The sequence below is a fragment of the Gavia stellata genome, unplaced genomic scaffold, assembly GCF_030936135.1.
Source record: "Gavia stellata isolate bGavSte3 unplaced genomic scaffold, bGavSte3.hap2 HAP2_SCAFFOLD_154, whole genome shotgun sequence".
Lineage (NCBI taxonomy): Eukaryota > Metazoa > Chordata > Aves > Gaviiformes > Gaviidae > Gavia > Gavia stellata.
In genome coordinates this window covers 33,303-50,919 of record NW_026777042.1, presented here as the reverse complement: position 1 = coordinate 50,919, position 17,617 = coordinate 33,303, and the positions used below count along the sequence as shown (strand labels likewise).

The 17,617-nt window shown below is 60.6% G+C and overlaps 1 protein-coding gene and 1 long non-coding RNA gene across 2 annotated transcripts; both read left to right on the top strand.

Annotated features, from left to right (window-relative positions):
* The first annotated feature begins 802 nt into the window (after positions 1-802).
* Positions 803-11,931, top strand: LOC132321609 (maestro heat-like repeat-containing protein family member 2B). Its single transcript, XM_059835082.1, has 20 exons — positions 803-806; positions 1,619-1,758; positions 2,457-2,579; positions 3,108-3,273; positions 3,676-3,774; positions 4,265-4,416; positions 4,806-4,949; positions 5,727-5,811; positions 5,923-6,036; positions 6,516-6,589; positions 6,931-7,050; positions 8,076-8,183; positions 8,379-8,538; positions 8,924-8,964; positions 9,247-9,388; positions 10,112-10,164; positions 10,604-10,711; positions 10,918-11,037; positions 11,223-11,345; positions 11,890-11,931. The coding sequence occupies exons 1-20, from the start codon at positions 803-805 to the stop codon at positions 11,929-11,931; spliced, it is 2,118 nt and encodes a 705-aa protein (XP_059691065.1).
* A 718-nt stretch (positions 11,932-12,649) lies between these two features.
* LOC132321611 (uncharacterized) lies at positions 12,650-13,439 on the top strand. Its single transcript, XR_009484810.1, has 3 exons — positions 12,650-12,686; positions 13,005-13,072; positions 13,415-13,439. It is a non-coding gene; the product is annotated as an uncharacterized LOC132321611 (long non-coding RNA).
* The last annotated feature ends 4,178 nt before the right edge of the window (positions 13,440-17,617 follow it).

Sequence of the window (17,617 nt, the reverse complement as noted above, 5' to 3'; positions counted from 1 at the left end):
ATAGAGTGCCAAAACTGTTTTAAGGCTGACCTGCCTCATTGTCATGTGAAACCCACACCTCCTAGCTAGAAAACGCCCCCAACCCAAATAAGCCCCCTCCCCTCTGGGCATGCGTAGGGAATTGGAACTGTATCTGTAAGATGAAGTAAGAAAGGTACTAACCAATAGTTAGTTAAGGGGTAGGAGCAGCAGGCGTAACTAACATTGTCACCTGTTTTAAATCCCTGTCATGATTTCAGCCCGGGGTGCATGCTGGCTGGAGAGATCCCCCACGCACCCGGTGCCGAATGAAGTAATGCCTGCTCTTTAATAGACCAGTGTGAAGGGGTTTCATTCCCGATTTCGGTGACACTGGCACTGAGGGAGGGAGCAGGAGGGCGCCCGACCGGGGCTGGGCTGGGCACCCTCCACCTGTTCGTGCTGCGAGGCCTCAGGGCGAGGGCCCGCGCCTTCCCCTGAGAAGGCCCAGCACGGCCCGCAGGGCGGGATGGGCCAGGAGCAGCTGTGCCCCGAGGGCCCAGACAGGCTGGGCTGGGGCCCCCCATCAGCGCTGATGTTCTGGGCTGAAAATGGGAAAATGGGGAAAAACTTTGCTGTGCATGTTTACTGGAGGCTTGTGGCCTGATGCTCTCAGGCCCTGGGTGCCAGCGAGGCTTTCCAGATGGCTGAGTAACGCTGTGCGGCTGTGAGCGGTGGCACAAACTGCTCCGGTGGCCTCGGGTCCCTGGAGGGGGACGTGGATCGGGGACGGGGCTGGGAAGGGCTCTCGGGAGAAAGTCCTTGCTAGAACTGTTCGAGGACCATGAGTGAGTTCAAGTGATGGAGAATGGGGAAATCCTGCATTTCGGGGCCTGTGGGGATCCACAGGGTGCTGCGTGTCTGGTCCCCGCCCCGCGGCGTGTCCCCAGCACGTGTCCCTGTGTCACAGCAGCCCTCTGTGAGGCGCTGCGCCCCGCACGGGTGTCACAATGGCCAGGCTCTCTATATCTTCCCAAGGGGCTGGTGCTGCCCCAGTTTCTCATGGCGTTTGCAGGAGGAGGACCCAGAGAGAGCAGTGCGTCCATCTGGGGGATCCTGCTGCCCTGAGGAGGATGAGAGCACTCAGAGGTGAGGGGGTGGTGGGGGGCTGGGGGCTGCTGCCTGCTGGGGGCTGCGTCCCCATCACCTCTCATCCTGCTGCCAGGCACCTCCGAGAGGGCTCTGGCTCCATCCTCTCCCTGCCCTCCGTGGGGCAGCTGGGGACTGCTCAAAGACGACCTGTCCCGGCCGACTCTTGTCGGGACTGCCCAGCCCCAGCCCTCCCAGCACCTCCTTGCAGGGCCCCATGTCCATGTCCCGCCCAGCTCGGGGCCCCCGTGCTGGACTCGCTCTAGCACATTGCTGCCATTCTGTCACTGGGGAGCCCAGAATGGATCCAGTCCCCCAGTGTGGTATTCCCAGTGCGGTCTTCCCAGTGCTGCAGTGAGGGGAAGACTCCCTTCCCTCGTCCCAGTGACTGCCCTCTTGCCAGTACAGCCCAGCACAGGCTGTTAGTGCTGGGAGAGGCTGGGAAGATCCTCTCCCCTCCCTGGTGTAAAAGCCCTGCAGCCAGCAAAATGATTTCTTTCTTTTCTTCCAGCTCTCTGCCCGTGCTTTGGTTCTCAGTCCAGACCTGCACATCCTGAGAATGGAGGCAGGGCAAAGAAGGCTGTCCCTAAAGCCGTCACTACCTTTGTGGCTAGTGGGGCTTCTCTGCTAAAGCGGCTGCAAGACCATGAGGTGAGACAAGGGGGCTCGAGGGCTCCCCTCCGAGCCCTTGACTTCCCCAGGTGCCGTGGCAGAGGGGGATCTCGCCTGATGGCACCTCTGCCCTCCTGCAGGCGCTTCGTCCCCAAGCGCCGATCCTGCCGCTCCAGCTGGACTAATGCCACTGCTCCCTCCCTCCTTTCCCTGGGAGCTTGCAGTGCTCTCCTGGACAAGGCAAAGCCTCTGGCATAAATCCCAGCATCTTTCCAGCACCTTTGCCCAAGTGCTCAAGGCCCCACCTTAGCTTTGGTTCCAGAACTGTCCCAGTGCCTGGGCTCCTGCCTGTGGGAGGGGAGCGACACTGTGCCCCAAGGTGCAGGGAGTTCATGGCTCCCCCTCCTCAGGGACTGGTCTCATTCCCACATCTTCCCCTTCCTCGCCTGGCACTGTCTGTCTGACCTCCACCATCCCCCATCCTCAGGAACGACTTCCTAGGCTCCCGCATGGCCCTTTACCCTGGTGGAATCAACCTCCCTGTCTGGCTCTCTGGTAGTGTCAGAGGTGCCGTGGAAGATCTTGCCGTTCCCCATGGCTGTCCTGACCGATGCCTGCAGTTCGTACCTCGTGCCCATGGCAGAGAGATGATTTGGGGGGCAGTAGGTCTCTCTCATGGGTCCCTGGCAACGAGGGCAAAGCAAGTCCCATCACTCCCATGTGTGGTCTGTCCCCAGGGTGACCGAGTGGAGACATACCGGGAGCTGGAGAGCTTCTTGCAAGGAGACGATGGCAGTTTGCAGAGCGGTGTCGTGAACCGCCTGATAGCAGAGGTGTCCAGTGACATGCGAGCAGCCCAGGTGAGCTTGTTCTCTTTCAAGGCCGCCAAAGCAGCCTGCCTCTGGCCCTGGTTTTTGGGGAAATCCAGAGCAGCACAGAGATGTTCCTCAACTATTCAGACCCAGTGGAGGTCCGAAGGGGACTCCTCCTTATAGGGCATTTGAAGAGGAGATGCAGAGAGTAGTGCAGAGAGGTGGACGCGGGGCTGTTTCTAACTGAGCGAGAGCTGGGTTCAAGCTCACTTGAGGAACAGCCCTGGGAACCCAGCAGCCCCGTGGAGAGGCCCCAGGGGGTCCTTGAGTCTGTGACAGTTTGTTCCTGGCATCTCTGCAGAGAGGGAGAGAAGGCAGCAGCACAGGGCTGTGCTAGGGAAAAGCCTCCCTGGTCTCACCGGGGAGCTGCTCGCCTACCCCAGGGTACAAGAGGCAGCAGGCGCCCGGTCTGAGCGAACTGCCCCGTGGGGTCTTGCAGGGGAGACAGGGGCGTTCAGCCTGTCCGAGTGCCTCAGCCTTTTTCTCGGGAGTGTTTAACTTGTGGCACTTTTTCAGGGTGTGACAGATGATGTGAAGATGGCTGCTAGCGACGTCCTGGTGGCTCTGGCCCGCTCCCACTTCCACTTTGTCATGTCTGAGCTCCAGAGCCACCTGAAGGCCATGGGGAAGGTCCCTGATGAGATTGTGCTCCTCACCTTGGGCAAAATGGCCCGCAGCTACGGTACGGCACCCTGGGCCTCTTGGTTTGGGTAGGGGTCTGAGATAACGGGGAGAAAGCACCCTCCCCCTTCCTGAAGGCTCTGTGTTGAACTGGGGGGCTATGAAGTCGCCATGCCTCCTTGCTCTGTGCCAGGGCTGGCCGGCAGCTCTGCCTTACTAGCCCAGTCCTGGTTCCTGGAGGGTGGGAACCCACTGGATACAAACCCGCAGGGTCTCTGCCCCGCACCCTCCTCCCCATTTCCCTAAAGGGCTTTCCTGTGTCCCCCTTGGGGAAGGCAGCCCTCCCCACACCCTCTGGCATGTCCCACATGGCCCAGCAGCCCCAGCCTTGCCAGGGATCGACCCCGGTCTCCCGTGTCTCTCACTGACCCTCTCGGTCCCTCTGTCCCTGCCTTCTCTGCAGCCCTGCGGTGCATCCCCTTCGTGGGAATGACGCTGCTTGCCCTGCGTGCCATGCTGAGCCAGGTGGGGAGTGGCCGGATCCTGCGCGCCGTCTGCAGTGGTGAGTGTCGGCTCCTTAGCTGGGGTCCCAGGGTCAGGGGCTGGGGTGGCCTTTGATGCCTCCATGTGATCTCAGAGGGAACATGGCAGGTGTCAGCCCACAGTGAGGTCAGGCCTTGGCGATCCCAAACCGCTGTGAGTGTGCAGAAGGAGCGGGAGAAGCCCCGGAGGTTTCTGTGGGTAGGACGTGACGGTGCTGCACAGGGGAACTCCTGGGTCTCTTCCCATGGCTTCTGTTCCCCTGTTTACCCTGGGAAATACTGGAGGGGAACAGGCCATTGAGGAGGAAAAGGATGGGGAGGAGGAGAGAAACGGTGGGGTGTTTGAAACCAGACACCTCAAGGGCAGAGCTTGGCCTCAGATGCAGATCTGGTCCTGGGCTGAGCCCTGCCGAGCCTGGGACCGTCCTTAGAGCAGGCTTGGGTGAGGGTGCAAGGTACCGTCACTGCTGCAGACTCTCACGTGCTGCCCTTCCCTTTCTCCTGGTGCAGTTCTGGAGCAATGGTCAAAAGGGGTCAATACGTACTTCGGCAGCCGGGAGCAATGCCCCTTCCCTCGCAACGGGGAAGCGCAGCTCTGTGAAGACATTTACCCAGTCTTCCGTTACGCGCTGGTAAATTGGCTGGGCTGCGAGGAAGAAGAGGTAAGAAGTGCTGCTTTCCACGCCTGGGGCCACAGCGGGGATGTCCACGTTGGTGGGTCTGTCTGTGGCTGGTGGGGTGCGAGCAGAGGGGTGAGGGGAGGGAGCGGTCTGAATGAGAAAGCATCCCAGGCCGGGAGCCTGCTGTCACTGTGCCTGGGGCTGGAGGCTCTCTGGCAGGAAGCAGCCGAGTCCTGGGGCCTTTCTGCAGGGAGGGCTGGGGTGCGAGCGTGGGGAAATGCTCTCTCTCCTCTGGAGTGAGCCCTTCTGCTGCAGGGCAGAAGGGGAAGGGAAACCCCTCCCAGTGGGAAGGGCAGACTGGTGTGCAGGCGATGCTGAGTGCTAGGCAGACCTTCAGCCCTCCAAGCAGAGCCTCTCCCTTCCCTCTTCAGGACAAGCAGGCTGTGCTCAGGGCGGTGGCTGCCATGATGGAGGTCCTGCTGCGTGAGGAGCAGCACCGCGAGCATGCCTGGGAGCAGCTCCTCTGGCTGCTGCACCAATCTGAGGAGGTCCGAGACACCTCCCGGGTCAACAAGGTGAGGTGTTGCGCAGGGCCCGGCGTGGCTGCTGGGGTGGGTCTGCGCGAGTGCCACGAGGCACTGGGGAGCTGTGGGGTGCCAGGAGGAGCTGGGAAGGCCTTAGAGAAGGAACAGGGAGGGGGAGAGCAGAGGAGGCCTGAGACTTCCCCACACTCTTTGGGCAAGAAAAGAGAAATGCGGGGAGGGGCCAGAAGGGAGGCAAGAGTCCCCGGGGCTCGTCTTCTCAGGAAGGGAGGCATTGCCATCTCCCTAGGGCTCTGTGTGTGGGAAGAGCTTTGCCCTAATGCCCAGGGCTGTGTCCAGTCCCGTCCAGTGAGGGCTGAGGTCTGATGAGTGGGAAGTGCCAGGAAACGGAGTTGTCAACAGCGGGCTCTGTTCAGAGGAAAGAGACCCTGCCGATGCTGCTCTGAGGGGAGGGCAAACAAGAAGCCCCATCCAGGAGGGTTTGTGGTTTTCCCTGGGAGCTGGTGTTAGGGACTCCCCTTCTCCCAGATGTGCCTTTAGGTAGCTTTAGCCTCCTCTTCCTCCCCTGTTGTCTCACAGACCTTCCTGCAGGCCAGGAACACGCCAGGATTTGTGAGACAGGTGCCACGTAGGTTCCTTAAGGCTGCAGGAGGCCTGATCCTGGCTGTTCGGAATGGGCCTGAGGGGCAGCCCTGTTCCCACAGTGATTTCCCTCTCAGCCAAGTCGCAGGAGGACTCTGGGAGAGGAGGGCAGAGAGCACCCTTTCTTTTCAGTCCCCCTCAATGCTGATGCAGATTTCTTTAAAACAGACCTTGTTCCCACAGCTCCCTGACGTGACCAAAGAGCCTGGCCTGGCCCCTAAGGCAGAACTTCCCCACTGCATCGCGCTGCAGGGTAAGGAGAGGAGACTGGGCGATCCCCCGTCGTGCTGTGGCGGCTCTCTCCCTGTCCTCGGCAGTCAGAGGCAGCTGCCTGCTAGTGCAGAATGCGATTTCTTCCCTGCAGCACGAATATGCCCTGAGGAGACGGGCATGTTTCTGCACTCCCCGGAGAGCGGTGGGAGCAAGGCCGGTCGCGTGGCAGCCCTGGGCCTGCTGGGAGCGCTGGCCCACTCTGACGGTCAGTGCCATGGGCAGGGACAGAAGGCAGGGGTTGGGGCTGCTGGGCTGAGAGCAGGAACGAGCTGGAAGCGGTGCACCTGCACCCAAAAGGAGCTGCAAAGAGCGGGTCCCCCAGCCGAGCTGACACCCTGCGACAGGGCTCGAGCTCTCCTCCGGCAGTTAGAAATGGTGGCACACCAGGGATGATGCTCCAAGCTCAGTAACACGGGCAGGCTCGTGGGTGGGCGGGTGGGCTGGTGCACAGGAGCTGCTTGTACCCAAGTCATTTCTCACGTGCTCTGTGTTACCATATTACCATAGCTTTCAGTCCCTATAAAACAGCTGTGCCTCTAGAAATGGAGTCGCTCTGGCTATGCCGCTGCCTCCTGTGAAGTCAGAGTCAGGCCCCGCTTTTCTGTCCCCTTGGTGTGCGAAAAACTTGGAAGCTTCTGCCATTGGGGCTCTGCCTCAATGCACACCTCTCCATATCTCTTCCAGCACCTGCAGTGAGAGAGAAGCTGCCCCAGGTGGTGGAGGCCATGGGGTCAGTGTGCAACGACCCCAGTGCCCAGGTGAGCTGGTTTGGGAAGGGACAGTGCCACCAGGGGAGGCAGAGGAAGCCTTTTCCTCAGGGCAGAGCTGGGGTGCCTGGGGAAGTGCCAGCGCATTGCCCAGGCAGTGGGTGATGGCTCTTCCCCGGGGAGAGCTGGCAGAGTGGAGCGGGGAGGTCGCTGTGCTCGCTGGGGCAAATGCCCATCCAGCCTGGTGCTAAAGCCCAGCCCTGATGGCAGTAGTGAAAGCTTCTGCCGTGCGCTTGTCATCTCTCCGCGAGCCACAAAGGCTGCCCCCAAGCAAAGGCGGCTTCCCTTTGGGTTTTGAACAGGAGGACCGTAACCACGCTCTCCCCTGGCAGGTGCGGAGGGCAGTTCTGGAGTTCATCCGGGAGCTGCTCAGCTCCGGCTCCCAGAGCTGCTGGGCATGGGATGTGGTGGGGCACGTCTTCAACGAGTTCAGCCGGACCTCAGGCAGACTGGTAAGGGCAGAGCGAGACACCTGGGGCTTCCAGCAGTGCCTGGCCTGTGCTGAGAGCTCCTGCAGGCATCCTTGAGCATGGAGAGCTCCACGCTGCAGGGCCATCAGCGCCGGCGCTGCCATTGGAATGACCTGCAAATGGCTGTTCCTCATGTGTGTGTGTGCTGATGTTGGTGGAGACGTCAGTGAATGATGAGGGTTTGCACCCGGTCGTGCCACCTGGGACTGTGGGGCTGCCTGTGCACCCCACAGGCTGAGCTGTGCCCACAGACACCTTCAGCAAAGCTGCCTTGCAAAGGGAGGGGTCTTCTAGGGACAGGACATCCTCCATCCTTAAGTGCTCACAGACAATCAGCAAAACACAGCCACTGCAGCCAGATGGGCCTGGCTAGAGGATCTTTCTGTGGTGTTCTCATACTCTGGCCCTCAAAAGCATGCCCTGCCCATCCAATAGCAGTCTGGGGACGCACATCCCTTCTGCCAAGGGGACAGGCCGTCTGGCAGTCCCTTTGGTGAGTGTTTCCAGCTGGGTGCTCAGGAGATGAAGGATGGGCATGGCTGAGCCTTTTGCTGACTTGCTGAGGATCTTCCCTCTGGCTAGAGCCTCCCTCCAACCAGGGGATCTGTGGGTGTTGCTTTGCTCCAGGGCTTGGGGAGGCTCTGCTTTGGGAGCAGGACAAAGGAAAGAGCCAGGTTCTCCTCCACATCTGTCGGGCTGGGCGTGCTGCTGCCAGGGCTGGCATCAAACACAGCCCTGCTGAAGGGCACGTTCCTCACCATGGCACGACAGCAGCATTTGGGTCCTGGGGGACCGTGCAGACAAGCGGTGTCTCTTTCTGCTCTCAGGCTTCCTAGTCCTTCCCAGGGTCTGGGAAGTGGTTCCCGAGCTGGGTCTGGCCGTCCTTGTCCTCCTTCTGGAGGTCAGTGCTCCTGGGAGGTTGGCGCAGGAGCACTGGTGGGGCCATGCCTGAGCCTTGTCGGTCGGGAGCTGAGAGTAACATGGGTTTTGCCAACTCTGTCTTACAGGTGGCAGGAGGCCTTTTTGCCTGGGTAACACCGGAGGAAGGAGCTCTTCGAGCCCTGTGTGTGGACATCCTGGGCTCGCTGGACGTCTCTCTGAGAGGGATGACCAAAGTAAGTCGCCCTGTGCCCTGCTGCTGTGGCCACTTCTTGCCTTCAGGGCATTTTTCCTCGTGCTTCCCCATGCTGTGAACCTCTCCCCTCACATGTGCTGAAGCACACAAGGCTCAGGGAAAAGCAGACTGTCATTTTTGTCTTTGAGCTGAATAGAAATGCTGATGTGGTGAATTGTCTGGTTCTTCTCTGCAGCTCCTGTGGCCGAGGCTGCTGCAGTATGTGGTGCCAGCCCAGTACAGCGGCATGCTGATCCCGCTCTCCCGCTGTCTCCGAGCCCTAGTTGAGAGACGGGAGAGTGCAGGGTGTGAAGAAGACGAGGAGGAGCCTGACGCCGTGGACTCCCAGGAGCGAGGTAGAAGCTAATGGGTTCATCCAGGGGCTTGGCCAGTCTGTGTCTACATGCACCCTGCCAGCCCTCAGCAGAAGCCTGGGAGAACCAAAGAGCGGAGCCAGGCTCTGCTGCTGGGCACGAGGGGCTCTGCCCTGCATTGCCCCTTGCCCAGCGCAGAGGCCTGCTTCTCCTGCTCGCAGCACTCTCCTGGCGAGCCGGGGCTTGTTCCTGGCCATGCTGGAGCTGCCTTCGTCCCGTGCTGGGCAGCCCTGGGGATTTCTCCCGGGTCAGCGCCGTGGCAGCACAGCTGCTCTCAGCCCTCAGCCCTGTGCGGAGCATTGGAGGCGCGATGGGCAGGGCATGGCAGGGGCTCGTTGGCTCACCCAGCCTTTCTTCCTCCCCACAGCCCGGCTGCCGGCTCCCCAGGCCCTGCTGGCTCGACTGCTGGTGAGTAGTGGGGCCCGGGGGAAAGAGCTTTTCTGGCCAGGGGTGGTGGGGGAGCCCAGGGCAGAGATGCTGTTGAGGCCCGTGCCGGGATCCCCCAAGGAGGAGGCAGTGTGCCTGAGACTGCCTGGGCCTGTCCGGTATCCCACTCCTTTCTTGGGGCTAGCAGCACCCCGGGTGCAGGAGCGGCATCGAGCTCCCTCCATCCCTCCCTCCCTCCCTCCCTCCCGGGAAAAACTGCAGCTCTGGTGGCAGGAGTGACCCTTCTCTCCTGCCCTCGCCTAGGTGGTGGCAGCAGCTCCTCACAAGAGCGGTGAACATGCCGTCGCTGCCTTGCAGCTGCTGCAGGCCCTGCATGGCAGGATACACCGAGCCTTGGGGGTGGTGTGGGCGACCGAGATCCCCCTCCTGCTGCAGTACTTGGAAGGTAAAGTGCGGGTGGGGAGGGAGAGGCTGGGGGGAGGGAAGGGGAGCAGGAAAATGCAGCTTCCCAGCGTGACGGAGGAGAATTGTCCCCAGTTCCCCAGCATTTGCTCTGCAGCCTTTCCCCTTCCAGGGAGCCAAAGCTGAGGCTGGGGGCAGCTGTCCCCCAGTGTCGATTTGGCCCAGGGGATGGATGGGGCTGTTGATGTCCTTTTGGAGGGCAGGTCTTGGCGGCACCCCCATGTCCTGGCCGGGACGGTGTTTGGGGGAGGGACAGGACTGGTGCTCCTGGAGGGGGTGCTGCCCCTGGTTTTGGAGAACCAAGTTGCCAGGCCAGACCAGGTTTGCAGCAGCTGTCCTTGGCAATAGCCTGGGAGAAAAGCTGCAAATGGGCAGAAAGTGGTGGGTCATTAAGGAGAAAATGTGTGTTGCCAATGCACGCTGGCACGCAGTGGTCGGAGTCGTTCTGGGAGCTGCAGTCAAGCAGTGGGGATCTGTTGTGGACAGCACGTCGTTGCCCAGCTTGAATCAGTGACCCTGACAAATGTTCCTGGGATCCCTCCTGTGTCTTTGGCCTCACAAGGGCTTTGGTGTAGGTGCTTGTAGGCCCTTTCTAGCCTGATGGCCTGGGAATGTTGGGAGGTCTGACCGCAGAGGAGACCACAGGGCTCGTCTTTGGTGTGAGCTTAAATAGCAGCGAGGGCTTTTGCTTCCTCTTGCTTTCTAGGGAAAACCAAGAGGTCCCTGGACTCTGCAGAGTGGGAGCATTGTGTGCTCAAGGTACAGCATCCTTGGGGGGTGTCACAAATAGAGGGGGAGAAGAGGGAACAGACAAAGTTGTGGGAGGAAGCTCGGGGCTGCCTGTGTAGGCAGCAGGAGGTGGGGGCACCTCCTGAGTGCCCTGTGCCTCCCCCCGCAGTAGGTGCCTGCCCGCTCAGAGGAGCTGCTGTCTGCGCACGTGCCACGGCTGATGGCTAATGCCCTCTATCGCTGTGGCACACGCCTTAGCACTGCCTCCTCCTCTATGTCTGGCATGCCGGGGGGCTCTCGCCTGAGGTGTTAGGAGAAGAGGGAGGCTGGTGAAAAGAGGGCTGGGTGGGGCAGGGGAAGAGTCTGCCGTTCCCAGTAGCTCCCCTCAGCAGTGTCCCGGGACATGCGAGCGTAGAAAGCATCCTGGCCAAGGGCAGGGGAACACTCGCTTCCTCTCTGTTCCCCACAGTTCCTGCGAGCGTCACTGGAGCCCATCGAGGACAGGGCCTGGACCATGGGCCTGAGCCAGGAGCTGAGCCAGCAGCTGGGCAGCTCTGCCCCCGGCTCCTGGGAGAAGGTGTGTCTCCTGCCCCGCGCCAGGGCTGGGGCTCTGCCCACGCAGGCGGTTTTCATTGCTTCCCCTTCTCTTGCCCCCAAAATGCGCCTCCCTGGGCTACTCCAGTGGCTGGCTACCACCAGGGGTGGTCGGGTCTGTCTGGGGCCAGACCTTTCCTGATAGGTCGGGCCATGAGCACATCTCGGACGTGGCCTCTTCTCTTGCAGCTTTTCCTGTACAAGGCCCTTGGGACAGTGCTGGCAGCTTGTCAGGATCTCAGACACGTCCAAGGGCAGGTGCTGAGGTTCCTGCAGGAGACAAGCTTTGTGCAGCTGTCTGAAGCCCAGGTGAGGTGATGTTCATGTCCTGCGCATCCCCTGCCTGTTCCTGGGGGAGAGGCAGGGCTGCTCCAGACCTCGATTTCCCCCTTGCTGCCATTTCCCCCTTGCCGCAATGTCCTGCCTGGCCATTGTTGCTGGCCATGGCCGAGTGCCTGGGCTGGAGCCAACTCCCTGTTTCTCTGTGGTTGCAGGGAATGATTTCTGTTGTGTCCCACACGGCTGAGAGCCACTTCCATCTGGTCTTGGACACGGTGACCATGTTCTCCGCTGCTTTCACCAGAAGCTGGTTTTATCGGACTTCCATGGGCTGGAAGGTAAAGGAGGCAGGGTTTCCCTGTTTGGCTTTCCTTTTTTGGCCGCCTTTCACTTCTACACCTGCAGCAGCCAAATTGTGGCAGCTGCCTTTAGATAAGCATTCGTGTAAGAGCTAGCCGAGACCTGTGTTTCAGAGGGAACGTCCTGGCATTGGGGCCCCTGAGGTGTCTTTGGAGAGGAGGGGGTTTGACACCGGGTGGATCAGAGCCACCTGGGGCAGCTGCAGCGGTTGCTTGCTTGCAGCCACCTTGCCCCTGACTTAACTTCAGCAGGAGCTGGCGACAAGGGGGTGGGCACGGTGCGACACTCTGACCCTTCCCCAAAGCTGAGGGCCAAGAGCAGGAGCCTGGTGAAGTCTCGCTGGCTCTGCTCCCCACCTGGGGGCTGTGGGGAAGCCTTTCAGGGCAGGGCAGGGCCCTACAGAGAGAGCGGTGCAGCCTGGCCTGGGGAGGTGAGCAGAGTGGGCTCATCTGCACCCCTGACGCGCACGGGCTGCGTGTCTGAGCAGGACCGTGGCAGGCTATGTCAGATACCTTTCCACAGAAAGGTTCCAGGCAGCTCCTCGACCTCTCAAATCAGTGGTAAAAGAGCCAGCAGTGTGTGCGATGCTGGATGCCCCTCGTCCCCATCCCCATGCGAGATCCCAAGCTGTGGGATGGGAACAACTTCTGGCCCTGGAGCTCGCAGCTCGAGGAGTGGCTTGGGGAGCTGCTGGGAGGTGCCCAGGGAAACAAGGAGCTGGTGAGGGTGCAGGGCAGGGCCTGCTGCAGGAGCCTGCCAAAGTCCCGGGGCTGACCTCTCGGGGCGTCTCTGTTGACACAGGTCCAGCGGTGGCAGAAGATGGAGAGCGCCCAGGCCATTCGTGCTGCTCTCATGCGCACCTACAGCGGCATTGCGCTGCGTGCCCCCAAGGAGCAGCTGCTCACCCGCGTGGATAAAGAAATCGTGGGCAACATCCTGCGGCTCTCCAGAGCTAAACAGAGGGTAGGAGCATGGGGCGCGCAGGGCAGGGATGCGCCAGGGCAGGGTGTCCCAGCTCCAGCCCCTTGGGGCTGGGGTGTACCGAGATGGTCAGTCTCTTTCTAAAGATCTCCCAAGGAAGGGTTTGTCCTCAACATCCAGATCCAGCCCCCCATGGGTTTCCCCTGCCCATGCTCTTCTTCCACCTCTCAGCCCTTCAAAGAGTTGAAGGGGTGCTTTGCTGTCTTTGGCCTCAGGACTTGCAGCTCAAGCTCGCCCTGGTGCAGAGCATCACCGAGGTCAGCTGTGCAATCCAGGCTGTGGGCAACTGTGGCAGCTTTGAGCTGTCCTTAAAGCAGGAGGCAACGTGGACCTTGCTGGTGAGTGCCTGTAGCCGGGGCGGTTGCACGGGGGAGTTTAGGGCTGTGCCATCGGACTCCTTACCCCAGAGGCACGATGGTCTCTGGGCTTCACGTGAGCTCCTGGAGCTGTGTCCGGAGCTGGTGGGGCTCTTGAGTGCTGGTGCTGGGTGGCTGTGGTTGGGGAGCAGGGGCCCTTCTGCGGTGCCTTTGGGGATGCGTGGGGGTGACGGGGCAGTGTCTGCCCAGGCCTGGCAGCAGAACGTGTCCCCCCAGGGGAGGCGGGAGGGCCGTCCCGTGCCCCTGCCAACTCTGTGCTTCTCTCTCTGGGACTTGCAGGACTGGATCAAGGGGGAGCCCTGGGACTCCCTGGTGTATGGGGTGTTCCAGGCCCTGGAGGAGTTGAGGTGAGGTCTGTTCCACCGTGTGCCCCATCCCAGCTGGCTGGGGCAGCCCCAGTGGCCTTGAGCATGGGGCCGGGAGCTGCTGGGGCTGTGGAGTGGGAGGGTATCCCCCATGTCGGGTGTCTCCTACAGGAAGGGAGCCCCGAGGTTCCTTAACCTGGGGGCAGGGGTTTGCCTGCTGCCTGGGAGGAGGCAGGAATTGCTGGCGCTGAAGGCAGTGCTCGCTGGCATGGGCGGGGGTGTTGGATTTGGGGCCCTCGATTAGGAGGAACCCAGGTGTGGTTTGAGCCACTCTGGAGACAGTAAATCTCCTTTGTGTTTTCTCTTCCTTTTTCCTCTGGCCAGCAAGCTGAGGCCACCTCTGAGGCGGAAGGAAAATCGCAAGCTGCTGGCAGTGTGCTGCCAGAGTGTCTTGTCCTGTCCTTCCCAGGAGCGGATGAAAAAGGGCAGGAAGACAGTGAGGGCAGCTGTGAACATGCAGGTACCCGCTGGCCAGTGCCTGCCCACCCCTGGGTCAGGATCCCACCTCAGTGCGCCCCGGCAGCCCCCATGATGCAGAACCTCAGCTCTGCTTTCCTGCTTTCAGCTTCTGCACAGGAGATGCATGGAAGATCTGGGCCATCTCCTAGAAACCTTTCTGGAGGCAGAGGTGACCTCTGCCTGCTTTGATGACGTGGTCCATGTGAGTAGCCGTGGGGCAAGAGGGAAAGTGTTGCAGGGGCAGAGAGTGGAGGCCTTAGAGGGTGTTAGGAGGTGGATACCTTTCCTGCGGGAACGTGGGGCTTTGGCTCCTTGCTCTGAGGCTGTGCGTCTGGCCGGGGCCAGGGGCTGAGCTGGGAGACGGGAGCGCCCGGCCACTGCAGCCTCAGGCCAGGCAGAGCAGTGGGCCCTGATGGAGGGAAAGCCCAGAGCCAGCCCTGAGCTGGCTGAGAGCAGCCTGGAGGAAGGCTGGAGTGGGGAGACGCTGGCAGGGTAGCAACAGCGAGCTCAGGGCAGAGGCGGCTGGAGGGAGCGAGGCAGTGGAGGCAGCAGTGCCAGTACTCGGTGGGGCACTGGGAAGGGGCCAGAGAAGGAGGGAGTTGGAGAGGGATCTCAGGGAGAGAAAGATGCCTGTTGTGAGAGAGATGCACCCTGCCTCAGGTCCTGAAGGGCTGGCTCACCTCAGCCAAAGAATGGGAGCGGGAGAGAGCCCTGCAGGTTTGCACGCACGTGCTGGGAGCTTGCAAGGAGCGATTCAAGCTCATGGTGAGTAGAGCCCCTCTGCATGCCCTGGCGCCCTTTTCCCACCATTCATGGCCCCAGAAGGGAGCCCTGCCCAACTGGGTGCTGGGTTTTGGGGCTCCAGGGATTACGGGGCAGCCCTTCTGCCTGCCCCTCTGCCCGGTCGCTGCTCAGGGAGCAGGATGGGCGATAGAGGGGAGCGGGTGCTGGGGCTGCCTGCAACCCTTTTCCTGCTACTCTCCCCTGCAGAGAGGACGTCCTTGCAAGCGGTTCGGCTCCCTGGTGGGATTGCTGGCGACTCTGACCAGCGACTGCCTGGCCCCGTCCCGCCAGAGGGCATGGGTCTGCCTTGGCTACCTTCTCCAAATGCAAGGTGAGGAGAGTGGGCGCTTCCCAGCCTTGCTCAGCCTGATCCTCCCTCCCTTCCCGGCCTGGCACCACTGGGATCCTGCAGGGCCAGGCCCTGTCCCCAGGAGGGAAGCGGGAGGCAACGTGCTTGGCTGGTTTTGTGTCCCCACCCTGTTAGCCCTCTGCCTCCCTGGACATGTCAGGAAGGATCCCTGGGAGAGGGTCGCTGAGTCCCACCTCCGCAGCGCATGTGTGCGGTTGGTCAGGGCCATCCCCCACTGCTGTCTGAGAGCAGGACATTGCCACCAATGCTGGGGACTGTCCCCCTCCATGTCTGCCCCCCTCCATGTTCCAGGAGAGACAGAGGGTGGTCAGACAACTCGCTCGGATGAGGCCCCTGACATTCCAGAGGGTGCCTTCCCCCTTGCTCCCTGCCTTGAGCCTGGAGAGACAGGCAGCTCCCCAGGCAAACTATCCAAACTCATCGCCGCCAGGGAAGAAATCTCCTGCTGAGCACAAGAGAGGAAACCAATTTGCTGCCCAGAGCAAACTGGGCAGGGAAGAGGGATCTGAACTGCAGGCCCGGGGCGTGCCGCAAAGGGTTGTGTTTGGACCGTTTCCTCTTCAGGCAGCAGGTTCTGCCTGTGCTGAGGCAGTCACGGGGAGGTTTCCTGCCTCCCAGAGACGATGGTGGCCTGTGTGGGAATAGGGGACACAGCTGCTGGGATCAGAGGCCAGTAGCTGCTGAAACCCTGAAGCCCCAACAAATGGTTCAAGGAGGAAGAGGGCTCTTTCCAGCCCGGGATTTGTCAGCCATTTATCGGGTTCGGGAAATCCTGCTGCACCGAGTTCAGGAGGGCCCTGGGTTTCCCTGTGGCTTTCACTGCCACCCCCTGCGTTCTCCTTTAGCAGTATCTAGGGCCAGAGGTTGGGTTTCTGTGGGCGTGACTCCCCTTTTCTCCTGGTGTTTGTTCCAGCCAGGACCATGGAGGTGGTGCCTCAGGCAGATGAGATCAGGTGCCTTGGTGAGGAGCTGAACAGCCCAGACACCGTGCAGACCTGTGCCAAAATAGCAAAGGTAACTGGCCCCAAAAGAGCGGGGTGGGGGCCCAGCTCCTGGGCTCCTTCACGTCTCCCTGCTCCCCTCCAGCATCCCTCGCTGTCTCCAGAGCAAGCTGTCCAGGATGGCTGTTGTTAGCAAGTATCAGGAGGCTCTGAGACAAGACTGTCCTTTAGGCATGCGGGAGTATATACCGTATATGTGTGCGTGTGTGATTGCTCTTGTCAGAATACAAATTTGGTACATAATAAGCAAACAACATGGGGGGCGACACTTCCCAATCGGGTAGCTGCATCAGATGTAAACAGCACTGTATGCACAGCAGGATGAAAAAGTGATTGCCCCCTGCATGACTGCCGAACTAACAGTTCTGTCAAGTTTCCTTTCCATTCTGAATTGCTGGAGCAGAGCTGTGACGTGGTCTCTCTTGTTCCTGACTTCTCTCCAGGCTGTTTGCAAGTGCATCCCTCCAGCGCAGGCTACGGACTTCCTGACTGCGGTCCTGGACAGCTTGCTGCACGTCACACCCACGTGTGCGAAGCCACTATGGAAGTGGGTGTTCATCTTCTTGGTGGAATGCAGGAAGGAAATAGTCCAGGAGGTAAAGGAGACCTTTTTCCCATTTGACTTTGTCTTTGCTCCTGTTGGCTGTTTAACGACACCCTGTGCAGTTGGCACAGGCTCAAGAAATGCCACCTGTGTGTCGAGCCAAGGGGCTGCTGAAGGAGTCAGGTGCCCTTGCAGAGGCCCTGCAAGGCGTCTTTAGGGTCTCAAAGGGCGTGTTTGGTTTTGCTCTTGCATCACTACACATATGTGGGGAGAGTTCTTCAAGTGTTGGGTGTGAAACGTGCCTGTGTCCTCTGTGTGCACAAGGGCATGCAGCTGCTCGTACGGTTGGGCCCAGGCACGTGCAGTGACTGAGTCTGTGCGTGTGAGCGCGTGCATGTGTGCGTACGTGCGCACAATTGCCAAGAGCACACCCAGCTCCAGACGTGAGCCAGGGCCAGGCAGGGTGGAAGGGGTGAGGCTTCAAGCTAGGTCTGGACTCTGTCTCAATGGAGCAGGCACTGCTCCTGTGCTGAATGACTGTGTCTGGGCCCCGCAGGAGGGGGTAAAGGATGCACCGAGCCCTTCTTTCTCCTCCATTTCCATTCAGGTGCCAAAAATCCTGAAGACCCTTTGCACCTACATGCGGCAGAGCACCCACAGGCCCTTCCTGCTCCGAGCCGTGTTTCTCCTCGCCCACTTTCACCAGGAGCCCGTCGTCAGCAGTCTCCTCCGGAAAGGTCTGCCCATGGACAGGTACGTGCACCAGCCACTTCCCCACTGTAGTCAAACAGAGACCCCGCAGCTTGCGTGCACTGGGGTGGTCCAGTTAAGAAGCAGGTCTTTTTTCTGCCTGGGCTGTCTTGAGTGTTGCAAGACTGCGTGCTTGTGTCTCTGCCGTGAGTGGGGCGTTGGAAGCCCCATTGCGGACGAGGAGAAGGTTTGAGGGCACTGCAGGACTGCGAAGATACGGGTTCAGGGGTGAACATCTGTTCCCTTGCAGTGACACGGTGGAGCTGTGGAGGAGCCTGGGGAGAAGCACCATTGGGATTCAGGTCCTGAGGTGCCTAGTGGAGAAACTAAACAGAGCAGGAAACAACTGCCTGGGGACCAACTCCTCCCCTTGTGAGCGGCACAACCATCAGACTGCTCTGGAGACTTTGATGGTACGTTCAACAGTAGACACGTTTCTGCAGCTGTGCATCTGCTTTGTAACTCCTACTTCGGCACGAGGGAGTCAGGTGCCCTTTGCAGATGCCCCTGGAGACTCCCAGGGCGCTGTGCTGGGCCGGCCTCAAGCAATGTGGGGAGCTGGGACAGCCTTTGCTCCTGAGCCACAAGGCTGTTGCAGAAGTGACAATTGCGGACAGTAA

Bases quoted from the DNA above. Each gene is read 5' to 3' on its own strand.
- LOC132321609 (XM_059835082.1), top strand. The intron at 5,812-5,922 runs GTAAGGAGAGGA...TCTTCCCTGCAG, and splicing joins CCACTGCATCGCGCTGCAGG to CACGAATATGCCCTGAGGAG. The intron at 6,590-6,930 runs GTGAGCTGGTTT...CTCCCCTGGCAG, and splicing joins GCAACGACCCCAGTGCCCAG to GTGCGGAGGGCAGTTCTGGA.